Here is a 14,801-nt window from a genome sequence, read left to right as displayed (position 1 = left end):
ACAGTGTGTTTCCAATCCAAGCCTCATACTGTGTTCTGGCTACCATTGTTCTTATCAGCATATGTTGTCATGGTGCAGAGTTACTACGCTTAAGAACTTGGCTGAGGACCACTAGCAGCTATCTGAGGTCCATGCTCTTAGTGTTCAGTGGTGTTCTCAGTCCCTTTTAATCCTTTACATTCATAAATGTCCAAACACGAGTACAGATATTATTTGTCACTTTAGTTAAGCATCTATTTTTATTTTCACATATCCACAGTTTAAATGAAATGATAGAACTATCCTGCACACACATTATTCAACCCTTTAGATTTTTAGACTCCAATAACTTGTGATGCTCCCAAAAGAAGGAAGCACAATCAAATATTCAGAGAAAGCTGGATAAGACCACACCATCCTCTTTTTTCTTTCTTTTTTTTTCTTTGCTACAGAAAGCTCATGCTGATCTTAATGATAATCGCTCTAATGCAATTTCCTCTGCCCTTTCTGCAGGAAATTTCGAATTGATGGGTCAGACAACGATTTTAGGAATGCCAGCATCTCACAATAAAACCCATCTATGGTCAATTATGCTCCTGAAAATCAAGATTTAAAAATAACATTCAGAAATACCAGAGTACAATAAGGTTCCATGCCATTCCATTCTGTTCACTTTTTTTTTCTGAGGACTTGGGGACATATTTAAGAATAGTACACAAATTATTGCTGGAGCTGGCACAGAAACTCCCATGAATAATAGCATAAAGAGGGAAGGGAGAAAGGTTGCATGAAGGTGAGAGGCATTAATTTGCTTTTAAGCTTATGGGAGCACCAGAATGGCCCTGCACGCAAGAGGAGGAGGAGAAAGAGGAGCGCCGTGTTTAAGGCCATCCGCACACACACGCACACACAGGCACACACACAGGCACTCACACACACGCACACACAGGCACACACACAGGCACTCACACACACACACACACACACATAGTCATTAGCATCTCAGACCACATTAAACAAGCCAGAGCTCCTCCCGGACAGATCAGCGTTACACAGCAATACAGAGGAACACCTCACAGCAAAAGAGTTTGTACTGGTTGTGTGTGTGCGCCTGTGTGTGTGTGTGTGTGTGTGTGTGTGTGCGCCTGTGTCTGTGTGTGTGTTTGTGTGTGCGCGCCTGTGTGTGTGTGTGTGTGTGTCTGTGTGTTTTCTATTTTCTTCAGATTTTTAGAAGTGAAGCACACAATCTAGAGGAAAAGCTGTTAAATTTGCATGAGACAATGGCTGATTAATTACAATATAGCACGAGGCATAAAAAGCCCTGAACACAGAAAGGGAATAAAATAAGACATTGTTATGCAAGATGAAAGTAATGAGGTTACGATGGAACTGCAAGAATCAGTCACAGAGTCACCATCTCCTCTTCACCAATGCTCCCAGACACAAAACCGTGGCATGGAATAAGAACACTAAACATCATCATTATTATTTTTTTCATTCACCATTAGCATTGCTTGGTGTTATATCAGAAGGAAGATGAAACAGGTGTAACGCTTTGAGGACCACGCTGTCTGTTACTCTGTTTCAATCACATTTGGAGTGGAGTGGAAACCCAGAGTTTGTTTTCCTCTGCATGCCCCTCTCTCTGTTCATTTAGCTCATCTTTGTTCTGTTCTGCTAGTAGTACCTCATCTGGAGGGGGGGGTTGGGGGTGTCGGAGGAGGAGGAAGAGGAGGAGGAAGAGGTACATCAAGGACTTCTTCTCATAGCAGGGGGAAGCAGGGGGAGAGTGCACACTGATACCAGCTCACTGCATTGCATTGATTCATAATGAGTGGATGAAGGAGCGAGTCAGAATGTAACTGCATAGTAAAAAATGGCTGAATAGCATCATGCTCATGAATGGCATAATTAAAAGAAACATCCCCCATTTTTCTTGCGGTCAAAAGGAATCTATGATTTTTAGAGGGAATCTGAAAGGGAAAAAAGTTCTCACATAAAGCCAAGTCTTCCTGGGAATTTTTTTTTCACACTCCATAGTTCCATAGTTGCATGGCGCCTCGCAGCCGGCACTTTGCACGTGGGAGGTGGGTAATATGGTTGAGAAGTTTCCTTTGCCAAGACACCTTTGGTGACCCTTCGGGATTGAAGTTCAATGGAAAGAAGTGCGCTAAAAATGTGTTGTCTGCGTGTGAGATTTCCTAAACTCCACGTGGATGTATACAAATTAGGAAGCGATGGGCCGGTAATGAAATTTTCAGTGATGCTTTTAAAGCTGCGGCAAAGATGTGCGGCTGTATCACATGGCAATAAATGCAATCAGCACCGAAGGGGCCGAGTACAAATAATCTCCGTCCTGATGGCCGGCAGACTGAGGGATATCAAGCTTTCCCGGGAACTGGCTCTCAAAAAATTAAGAGGTTAAGTTGCTCAGTGAAGGGGGTAATGCATGGGAAAGCTTACCGGCCCGAGCTGGGGGAAATCCACTGTGCACAATGACACCCTGTTAATGGGGGGAGGACACTAGGAGAGCACATCCAAACAAATAGATTTCCAGGTGGAATGGAGTCAACAACCTCTGACACAGGAGGACCGGCACTCAGCCATCTGTGACCATTTGACAAATGATTCCATATCAAAGAGGGCTGTGCTGATTTGGGCTTAATTGATTGGATGTGAGACGCTTAAGTCCCTGAATGGTTTAACCAAGGATAGGAGGACGTGCGCCATGACTAGAGAGGGGAAAAGCTGGGCAGTTTGCCACCGAATAAAGGGGACGGAAAAAAAAAGAATTGGTGGTGCTTTACTTGCCGTCGGTGAAGTCGCACGGAATGGCGTGGAAATATGTATGAAAAATGAGACAAATTAATCTCATTTTAATGCAATAAATCACCCAATCCAAGCAGGTTTACAGCTGTAATTCTCGGGGTTACGCTTCTTTTCATCTTTTCATTAGCTGGGTCAACTCAACGGGGAGACCTTGCGAGGGGCCAGTCTATAAACACAGTGCACTGCGCCCGGGCTGAGCATTTTAATATGTGTGCAAAAAAACAGCCTCTGTCTGCCAATTAGAGAAAAGGCTCTGACTGCGCATTAATATACAATTTATAATTAATGGGGGAAGGACATATCAAAAGGAGACATCCTTGAAACAAAGACACAGTGCGAATTATTATTTTATTATTTCATATTAACTAACGCAGTTACCATATTAACTTACGCAGTTAGTGGAACAATGACCCACCGTAGAGCAGGCGGCTTCGGTTCCATTAGAGATATTATTTGAGGAGTTTCATTGCAAAAGCAGCGTGATGTCTTTCTGTGCACAACACCCCATTCTGGGTAACGCCAGAGTCATTGTCCACACGTAGCAATCCTTAGATCTGCCATTTTAAAAAGCTTTGTTTGTTTGTTACTGGATGTTATATAAGTGTAAAAGTGAAGCTGGCAGATAAGTCTCTGGAACCTGTATGGGGAAGAGGCGGGTGCAAGGAGCCAGTGAGTGTGTTTTGTACGCCGGGCTCGTTCATTGCTGGAGAACAGAGTGGCGTCGCGGCGGCATACCTTGCGCTGTTTGACATGAACACGCTGTGCTCTGTGCTGACAGCCAAAGCCTAGGACTGGACCCAGAGGTCACAAGTGACCTTTTCACATTGTGTAATTTATTTATTTTTTGCTTTCTTTTTGCCGTACTCCCCCCCCACCCCGCCCCCGCCCCCGCCCCCGCCTTACACGTGGTTGTCTGAAGATGTCCGCCAATGCATCCTCGGGCTGCGTGTTGGGAATGGCGGCGTGAGTGCTGCTTGTCTTCCAGGATCACGCCTACTCCCGCTGAACCGGTGCATACGAGGAGACCCCTAACCCGTGAGCCTGCTGCCTTGAGTTGCACATGGAATGAAGCTTAATTGCTGCATGACTAGTCTCTTGTTTGTGCGCCGCGGGGATCTCCATTTATTATCCCGTATGAATCATTATTAAGATGTGCTTATTCACCAGCGGGTCTCCCGGAGTATGAAACGAGGGAAGGGGAAAGGAGGAAAAGAAAGGCTGTTTGTATGCCCTTATAATAAAACTGCATGGTAATGAATTTCATATTGTACAAGAGAGAGAGAGTGTTTAAGAGAAAACAGGATGTGACATCATGGAATAGCCGCAACACTCTCTGCCTCCCATGAGGCATACGGGGGAGGTGGGGGGGGTGGGTGGGGGGGGTTGGGGGGGTTGGGGGGGGTGCGTTGGTCACAACATTCTCATATGGCTGGCGGTGCCAGGGTTCAGCATGCCTCTCACACACACCGAGGGAGGGTTGAAAATCCTCCTCCATCTGCCATCTGTTTGTGAGCCCTGTGGTACCAACATGGTGTTAGGACTATATGTGTTTACTTTGCATGGCTTTCACAGCAGCCTGGAGATTTACATTGTTCCATAGCAACAACTTGGTTATTCAAAAAATATAAAAAAAATAAAGAAATTCCCCTGTAGTCATCACAGGGCAAGACACATGAAAAGATGGCTTTTCTAATGCGGGCAAAGTGATAACCAGTCTCAAGCAGGGGTCTACTTTATCACACTTAAATGCTGAGGTGTGCCATCTTTCCGCTTTGACTGGTGAGGCAGAGGTTTGGAGCCTCTCTATTTCCAGCTTGCCATCTACGGTGAATAATGGTGCATGGGATGAATAACCGGGGAGAGGAAGGACAATGCGCATAATGTGAGATATTATTGTGGAGTTTAACAATGCTCGGGCCCTGGGGATGCTCACAATGTAATGTATGGTCTTTGGAGTAGCATCACTATGGAAACCAGAGGCCCTCGGTGACCACGTTACCCACCCACTCGGACAGCAGTTAATCATCTTCACTCAGATCCTGGCACAGCAGAATTTGGCCAATGTGTCAAGCAGCAATTATGTATACTTAGTGTTCTCCCCCCCCCCCCCCCCCCTCTGCTTTGCTCATCTCCCACCCTTTCTCCCTCTCTCTCCCTCCCTCCCTCCCTCCCTCCCTCTCTCTCCCTCCCTTCCTCCCTCTCTCTCTCTCTCTCTCTCTCTCTTTCTCACTGCTCATGTTCATGCCCACATTCTGTTCTCTTTTCATACTCATTCTGCCTCATTTTGAGTCTCCCCTCTTCTTCTCCCTTTACATAATCACAGATCTTTTATAAGCTCGCTGTTCATTAGCGTCCTCTCATTCAGAACGCGCACAATACAGACAAAAGAAAATAGGAATGTTCTTAGTGCCACATCATAAGACGTCCTGATTATATAAATCACATCTGCCCATTTACCTATTATACTTTCATTTTGGACGCTGAGCGACACTCTAAATTAGTCTGCCGCTTCATTGCTTTCCTTCGCATATTGATTTGTACCGAACACAGATGCTAATGGGCCTCAACACGAAAGAGATTATGTTCTGCTGGGTGAAGGGAAACGTTGACACAATGCCACCAATACGTGGCAACTCTCCATGACGTCAGTCCAGATAGGTTGCTTGAAAAAGTCACAGACAATATGTTGAGCTTGGGGTGGGAGGGAGGGAGGGGGAATTGCAACGCTTCCTGTATTTCAAGGACAATGTGTGCCAACTAGGTGACTGTTCAGGTGACTCAGTTCGCATCAGCACAAGTGGGAATCTATCATTAGAGGTGATCTACACAGTATCCGCTGTCTGCTGGTGCGAGTGAAGGACAGGCCGGCAATTAGAGCCTCATTTCATGTCAGCCGACTCAGGACAAAGCTGATTGCCTTATTTTATTATTTCACCACGAGGGCTCATGTCATTTCAGATGATATGCAGAGGCAGAGCCAGCAGCGCGGTGTCCTCTTGGCAGGTCCAGGACAGTTTGGCCAACCGACCAAGCAAAAGAAAGCACTACTTAAGATACTGCCTGGTTGACCACTTGCTGACAGGCTGTCAGACATGGCACTTCGGCGAGCTCCCCCTTTTTTTTTTTTACTAAGACTGTGTTGTGTTTTTTACTCTTGACCTGGTTAGTCATCCAGAAAAGGACACGAGCATTTTGACACTTTTGGGTTAGTCGACTGGAAATTCTCTATATAGCACATTATCACATTCACAAGAGGAGGCCAGCGGAAGGAAATTAGTGGCAGGATTGTTGAGAAGCTACAACGCTGTCAAACCTACCGAGACAGCATTGCACTTCTCTCTGAGGTGAGTCGCACTCATGGTTCCTCATTTACACACCAAAATGAACCAAAATCGCAGATAACGCCGCAACTACTCAAGAGAATTAGAGGAAGACTTGAAACACTGAAATGAGATTAAAAGTGTGGCAGAAATATCCTCCAGGCTATTGTTTATTCTTGAAGATTTTGTCGGACATAAACATTTATAATGAATAGAAAAGAGAAGCCACAATAAAAGATATTTGAGGACAAAATGATAGAGCAAGGACTTACTTTATGAGGGCAGGCCTGGGGCAGGGCAATGAAGGTCTTGTCTGGAGATGAACTTTGATTCTGCAAAAGGAAGTCAAAAAGACTTTTATTAGAATTGATGGTAAACATTGATGTCAGTCTTTTGAAACGTGTTGACAGCAATTCTTTTGCCGAAGTGTCTGGACCGTGACCTTTAGCCTGTGCAGTCCGAGAAGTTGAAAAGTTTAGAAGTCCACAAAAAAAGGTCGAGGCCATAAATCTTGAGTCCGCGTTAAAACCTGACCCTCGGGGACACTGAGAAGGGGACTTAGTCACTCCCATGCATTATTCAACTGGTAATCACAGCATTTTAACATAACATATGTGCAATCCCAAAAACAGATTTTAGCTGAGCGATTACCATTTTGTAAATACAGCACATCAACGGCAAATACATGGCGAACATCACTGAAAAGGTTGTGCTTAGGTAAGTCAACAAGCCAACAACAGATGGTCCTGCTGTTTGCGATTATGCAGGATGTAAGGCCCACTGACAATGGCAGCCCGGGATAAAGAGAAGCATCTTGAGGTGACCTGAGACATACATATGAAAAACAGCACCGGGGAGGCAAGCGCACAGTGGGGACGACGGACCTCACAAACTTCACTTCAGCCGACCTCCTGGGAGGACACATTGATTCCAAGCAGGTGCCGCCAGTCACCCACTCATATCCAATTATCTTCCTGTGGTACGCCTAATGCTCCCTGACACCATTAATGGCTTCCTTATGGTATCACCAAGAGAGATGAAACATTGAACTGTCCAGACTTCAACATCTATATTTCATCGCCACTTAAAAGAGCCTACATAAACCAGAGGCAGAGGCAGAGGCAGAGGCAGAGGCAGAGGCAGAGGCAGAGGCAGAGGCAGAGCTTCACACGCTGCCCCATCCACACAGCGGCTCATAAAAGATAAACACTGTGGCAGGAGCCCCCGCCCGCCCGCCCGTCACACCACACACTGAAGGGCTTTGTCCCCGCCGTTTCCACCACAGCCAAGGCGAGGGAAAATAAATTAATACATTTTACATTAATAGCAGTCCAGGCTGACCAATTATCACTTCTCAGCTGTCGTACCTGTCTTTGGCGACACCTCCCTTTTTGTCTTTTTTCCCAGCCCGATTTAATGAGCTTGTCCTAAACAGCGTTCGTGCTGTAACCTGAATGTGCTTGACACAGGTAGGCAAGCTTGGGGTCCAATAAAGCACGCATTTGCCTGGTTACAAGGGCACCCAACAGGACGTGTTTATTTAAGTGAGCCAGTGTCAGCTGCGTTTGCACTGACTCCAGGTCTGCCCTGTGTTTCTATAAATGAAAACATCCGCTTAGCTTTCTGCATGCTGTTAGTCTTGGCAATATCACCACTTCCATTGAGAAATGTTAGCAATTTAAGGTCTCTTTGAACTCCCCTTTAATAGCATGAGCTCAGTGTTTTAGGAGGGAGAAGTTATTAAATTATCGGTCTTGCAGTACAGCCTGTTTTACTGATTGCCACCATACGGACAATCCTTTCTCCACAACGGTTTTCTGAGCTGGCTGTTGAATCCTACGGATAGCATATGGTTCAACTCTGTTGCCTTTGTTGTGGTCTCCTAATCCCGGCCCACTGAATGTGACAGCAGACGACTTTGATTCCTCTTTCATGTGCACACACTTTCACTGTTATCAGTGACTGCTGACCTGTATGTTTTACGGAGTAACCTCTGTCTGATAGGGGGTGAAGCGATATGCTGATGCACAGAGCAGAGTATGCTAATTTTTTCCTGCCCTCGGCAGGCCTGCTCTTGTGTGTGATCACCTAGTGATTTAATGTCTAAAGTGCATATGAAGGGCCACATCTGTCTAAAGTGCATATGAAGGGCCACATCTGGACTAATTTCTTTGCCCCCCCCCCCCCCTTAGCGAGAAGAAGAGAATGGGGAAGGTTGAAGCAAGCTGTCGAAAACCTTTGAAAGACCTCTGAAACTGTTCCTTTTTTCAACCCTTCCTCTTACAATGGTTTCTTCTCCTAAACTGCTTGCCAAGCCAGTGAGGCTCTGAGAGGGGACAGCCTGCTGGCTGTGTGGAAATAGACCTTGGACTAGACCTACCTGGCCAGTAGTCTACAGAGCACATTTTAGGAGAAGAAAGGACCTCTTAATCAAAGAACTTTGTCTAGATGTTACAGAAATTCTTGTGCTTGACCCTCCACTGAGAAAGTGCATTCTTTCTTCACAAAACTGAATTTCTGTGGTCACTTCGACACAACTTTCTCGTGAAAGAAGAAATAGACTGCAAAGTGTTGTAATCGTCGAGCCAGCAGTGCTTAAACTGCCTAACGCTCAACGTGCCGTAGTTACAGAGAGGCTGCTCTTTGAAATGACAGTTTCCCACAAGTGCATCAAGACGCTGATGATCTCTCCTCCTGGTGTGCTCATTTTCCAGACAGTGTGAGTCCCTCTTTTCAGAGAACGAGAGAGTAGTCTCAATTAAGATGTTGGATGCTGGCAGTACATAGAGACATGTGGGCCTGCATCGCGGCTGAAGCTGTACATTTCTCAGACAGCATGGAGCCCAGGTATTGCTGGCTCTCAACACCTTTAATGCACATACATGAAAGTGGGACCTTCTGCTGTGAGACACACTTGGATGCGTCCCTGCAGGTATGCGAGCACTCACGCTCACACTCGTGCGCGCACACACACACACACTCACACACACACACAGACACACGTGTGCACACACCTAATCACAGACTTAAAAAGATTTACAGCATTAGAAATGTAATTTCATTCACTTCAACACTTTTCAAAAAGCTGTCCACAGAAGTTAATTTATTGCTGCTATGGATATGCTTTAATGAAATCCATGAATATTTCATCATAACAAATGCAATTTAGCTGAGACGTAATACATACACACTCATTACAAAATCAGAAGAATGTAAATGAAAGATAAAACCTCTCAAAATCCGAACATATATTCTATATTTGATAAGAAATCCATCACAAAGAACAGAGCATATTCTTGCCAGGTTTTTTGTGGCACAACTACCATACAAGCCTGTCTACGAAATAGAAAATGAAAAGTCCACACAGAGCCCTGGCGGACATGAACACTATTTTCTCTGTGATCCAGGTCTCGGGGAGATCCTCTGAGCCTGTCACATTAACTTGTCTTCTCCAGTCTGTACCAGGTGGACTCTCCACTCTTAAGGCTGCTTTCCCCCTCAGCAATCACACAAGGCCACTATTCACCTTCTTGGAAGAAAAGCACTGGGCATTTCTGGCACGTTTGGCACTGGGAGGCAATCGGCCCCAGTGGCAGTGTCCCCACACACAAGGAGACTTTGTGCTCTTTCCTCCTCGCGCTTTTTCCCTTTTCTCTCGGCACTTCCTGGCTGCCACTCAAGATGGCCTGACATTAAGTAAGTTGCATTCCCATCACTTGCGCTGGCTTCTCTATTCCTGTTTGCAACATTGTTTTTTTTTTTTTTTTTTTTTAAACAACACATCAGTATTCCTCTCCATGGGATTAAAGGGGTCTGTATTTCAAGGATTATCAAATGCTTTTGATCATGTGACTTCAGTGTTTTTGATCTTTCAGCACATTGAAGAAGAAGAAGAAAAAAACCCTCCTGGATCTTATTGCCAGTGGCACTGCATAATATGACAAGGAAAGATGACAGTTGGGGGTGGGGGGGGGGGGGGGGGGGGGGGGGGCACGAGGTAGGGGAGATAAAGAACATAACATTCACAGAAACATTTCGAGACAGATTTCCCACAAAACAGTCACACACCTTGGTTTCCTGGAAACATTGCATGTAGTTGTGCTTTGATCGAGCAATACTTATGCATGTGCTGTCTGTGTATGCATGAGTATCTTCAGGCTATGTGTTGTGTGTCGCCTGAGCTTCCTTGTTATCTACATGGCTGGAGAAGTTGACGATTATTCATTGGTTGATGTTGATATTTTTTTTGCCTCACGCTGCTCACATTTGTTTCCAGTGTGAAGGCAGCTTTCCACACACACACAATAGTGCTTTCCACACACACAATAGTGCTTTCCACACACACAATAGTGGATTTGCATCGGAGTCCCCAGGCACGGCTAGCAGACAGCCTCACCACAGCTGATCATTAGCAATTTTAGAGCCTTAGGCAAGAGCCTCTCTGCCCATGAATTATTATTGAGTTGGTGCTTTGGCCACGCAATCACACACACATACACATACACACACACACACACACACACACACACACACACACACACGCAATCAAAGCACCATACTGTACATTTATCATATCCTCCCTGAGAAGAAGAAACAACTAAACAAAACCATGAACTGGCTTTGCACGGGGATGATAGAGAAATAAAAATACATTGTGATTGTAAGCCAGAGGACTGTAGCGTATTTCTGCCTGCATCTCTTTTATAAGACAAAAAAGTGATTGTTGCCGGGACCATTTCCAATTAATATCAGTGCCAAATATACCCAAGCCAAATCAAAACAATTATTTTGATATGGCTTCAAGTAACAAATGCTTCCATTTTGAGTAGTCTCCCTGAAATTATTATAAGGCGTGGTTTGAGGCGCAAGCCATCAAAGACAGGCTGGATATCATTTTAATAGCAAAAAACCTACAAGGCAGTAAAAGCACCCACCTGCCACATCCTTAAATAGGTCTTGTCAGTCAGAACCAAATGGACAGCAGATATGCTAGTGGAATGTTGCATGCGATGGAAAAAGTGCTTTGGGTAGTGTACAGAGCTGAGATGCTCAAGACAGGGTTAACCTTCCAGATTTTTAACTCTATCCACAACTCAGAGGCACTACTGACAAAGAGAAGCAGAATCTGAGATAGAGAGTACAGCTAGATCAGCTTCAGCGGCAGGGCGAGTGGTTTGTGGGTGTCAGTTAAGCTCAGTGAAGCACATGTGTATTGTAGGTGGGATCTAGGTGAGTTAACACCCAGCAATATTCTTGTGAAACTCAGCTCCCCATAAGCCTTTTTCTCTAATATTTAAATAAGATCCCGTACCAAGTCAGTTGCTTGTACCTATTCTTTTCTAATCTATCCAACTGTATCGTCTGTGCACAGAGGCTCACAGTTCTAACCCTGATATTATACTCATCTGACAAAATATAGTTAATGTATTGTATGGGCTCATATATATTTGTCCTCTGTTTACCTCCCAGGGGATTTCTCCTCCAGCTCTTATGACCTTGCTCCAGTAACTGTGTCCAGCACACCCCAACACAAATGGAGACAATGTAATTATAGTCCTATAACAGATCCAGCGCTGGGATAGCAGACCTAGCTTCCTCCCACACCAGACCGGCTCAAGCTTTGTGTACAGCTATTTTATTATGGACTACAAAGTTAGCTGACAAAGATAAGGACATATATACGCGTCCTATATATAAGGGTATAGAGAATAAAGTGTGAAATCATACAGTAGTATGCCTAAAAGGCGTCATGCGTCATGCTGTGTTCACAGGAATCATCTGTCACAAATATCCAGTTGTCTCCGTAGCGACGGAACAGAACTGGAGTCACAACACACAACACACTACTAGTGTTCTCTATTCACCGTTGTTCACTGTTACTGCCTATCTGCATGGGGTGTCTGCCTCTTACTTCACAGGACTAATGCCCCACTTGTCAGGATAAATGCATTTTCAGTGGACCCAGGGCAGTGCATGCTCCTCGGCTTGAGTCGGGAGTTTGGAGTGCACTTTTCAGTGTGATATTTCACAGTTCGAGTCGGCAAATATATTGAGAGAGTCTCTTGGCATGTTGTCACTTGTGTTGCCAGCCAATTTGTCATTCGGAGCTCAGTCTTTTCTCCTGCCAGCTTGGAGATGATGACAGTGGAGGGCTCTGATCCTGGCAGCAGCCAGGGACAAGGCCAAGTGTTCCATGCTCTTGATGCGGGGACAAAAGCCCTACAGCCTCCTGATCCAAGGTCTCGGAGGGGGAGGAACAGAGGAACCGGCTTTATAGAACTTTTCCCTTTTTTGACACAGTCGAGAGCTCACCCACTAGAATGTGCGTTAAAAGGGATACAATTATCACTGAATGGAAAGCGAGACTGAATTGTTCTTTGTTTCCCCTATTGAGAATGTGCAATATAATTGGGCTGCACTAATCGATTAAGGTCTGTGGGGGTCAAACGGAAAAATGGTCCAATGCTTTTGCCCCCCCCTCCTGCTGACACGTATTTTAGCTTGGGACAATGTGACACTCGAAGTACCCCGACTCTTTCATTATTATGACTTGACCCATTCCATTAATGCCAAATTATATGGGATGGCTAAGTATTATTCTCTAACAGCTTTGCAGTATAGCTCAGTGTGCTTCCGTACACACTCCGCCATTGTTTTTGAATCAGAAGAGCCTAAGTGATTTAGAAGCAGCATATTGTGGTGGAAAAGTTGTGAATGTCATAGTCTGTGGGAGTGCTCAAGGTTTGCTGAGAAAAATATAAAATGACAAGCATGTAAACACAAGACACAGAGCATCCACTCTATGGGTGCAGGCACAGGGAGAGAAAAAAAGGCTGCGAATTCTTGCCAAATTTGCCTTGATAGGAAATGCTTTGATCACATTTCCTCTGGTTCTCGATGTAAAGGCCTGGTATTTATACTGTGGGAGCCTGCCCTCTGGCTGCCTCTGGTTCTCGATGTAAAGGCCTGGTATTTATACTGTGTGAGCCTGTTCTCTGGTTCTCGATGTAAAGGCCTGGTATTTATACTGTGTCAGCCTGTCCTCTGCCTCTGCTCGATGTAAAGGCCTGGTATTTCTACGGTGTGAGCCTGTCCTCTGCTCGATGTAAAGGCCTGGTATTTATACTGTGAGAGCCTGTCCTCCGGTTCTCAGTAAAGGCCTGGTATTTATACGGTGTGAGCCTGTCCTCTGCCTCTGCCTCTCGATGTAAAGGCCTGGTATTTATACTGTGTGAGCCTGTCCTCTGGTTCTTCAGTAAAGCCCTCTCTCTGGAGAATCTCTGGACAGTTCAGCAGATAGCCGGCTGGAGCGGAACAAAGAAAATGTGAAAGTTTCAATTAGGGAATCAAAAGAGAGGCTAATTTTAAGTCGGAATTGGCAATTGTACATGCAAATCATCATCTGTCCCCCAAATCAGCTGGTGCTCTGACAAGCAACCAAAATATGCAGTGATGGAGCTGGAATCTTATATTTAGAATCCAGGCATATTTTCATGTAATTGTCACTTCCATGGAATAAATTGAACAGAAAAAAAAAAGATGTGATTGAGCAATTAGAGCAAAAAGAAAAGTAGACTGATAGAGGTGGCTGCCACCATTAATAGATTTCTACACCTTTTGGATCCAGCACTAAGCTGCTTCGAAAAAAAAAAACAATGTCAAGTCATCTCCTTTTACAGCTGCATCCTCCGCAACGATCGAGCCAATTTCTCTTTCATGCTCCTGTAATCCTACAGTTCCCCTCTGCCAATTACACTCTCCTTCAAAGTATGGCCGCCTCCCTCAACGACGACCAGAGTTGAGCCAGTGGAAAAACTAAGAGGTGGTCACCTGGTGTTATTACTCTCGCCGCTGCGATTTGAACTTTTTGATCTGAGAGTCACAGACAAGGGCCGAACATGGAGGTTTGTGGATAACAGCATGAAGCGCAATGAGTCGCACAAAGTTGCCAAAGCACCAAAGGTCATCGTTGGCCTGGGGGATTCCAGTACAGCCTTGATTTATTAGGAAACTGGCAATTATACTGCCTCATGCTAAAGCTGTGAATTTGAGAAGTGATGGATTTTGGCAGAAATGTCAGACTTGACCTGATTAAGACAAAGGTTAAGCTTTTAAAGGATCCCCTGGTGTTTATGCAGCAGAAAAGTAATTTAATAAATGTCAGCTATGTTTTTGTTCTTCTTTTTTTTTACATATTGATCAAGACAAGATAAAACTGTGACACAATGACCTATTTATTTATTTATACCTTACTGTTTCATTGATATTTCCATGTTCCTGGAATTTCTGTCAATCAAATTCCAAGTGAAGGGAGACTAAAGCTTACATATTTGACCTCATTCCTCTCAGGGTGGTGAAAGTGTACAAGTATGATCTTTTTCAATAATCAGCAAACCTGAAAGTGTTACAATAAAACAAACTAGAGCGATGATGACTCAATGGCTCTGTGAAGATGATTACTGCTAAAGGAACAATGGAAGCTCAGTAATAACAACATGTTGTGATTTACTTGTGTTCTGTTGCACCACTCAGTGGAAGACACAAATCCTTAATCCTACCGAAAGATAATAACAATGTAATCCTTATTCCCAGATGGAGTAGTTTCAGGAAAGACATTTCTAGCTGGGAGAGTTTTTTCAACAAGGAGAGAGAGAGAGAGAGAGAGAGAGAGAG

The 14,801-nt window shown here is 44.7% G+C and overlaps 1 protein-coding gene across 1 annotated transcript in view; it reads right to left on the bottom strand.

Annotated features, from left to right (window-relative positions):
• pcdh11 (protocadherin 11) overlaps positions 1-14,801 on the bottom strand; it is a 128,713-nt gene that overhangs the window by 67,991 nt on the left and 45,921 nt on the right. The window contains exon 4 of the mRNA XM_031557887.2: positions 6,401-6,460. Within this exon, the coding sequence (XP_031413747.1) occupies positions 6,401-6,460 (60 nt within the window). The remainder of the gene's footprint in view (positions 1-6,400; positions 6,461-14,801) is intronic.

This window comes from Clupea harengus, chromosome 20 (assembly GCF_900700415.2).
Source record: "Clupea harengus chromosome 20, Ch_v2.0.2, whole genome shotgun sequence".
In the NCBI taxonomy this organism is placed as follows: domain Eukaryota; kingdom Metazoa; phylum Chordata; class Actinopteri; order Clupeiformes; family Clupeidae; genus Clupea; species Clupea harengus.
The sequence above is the reverse complement of the archived record's forward strand: the minus strand, read 5'-3'. Positions and strand labels throughout refer to the sequence as shown.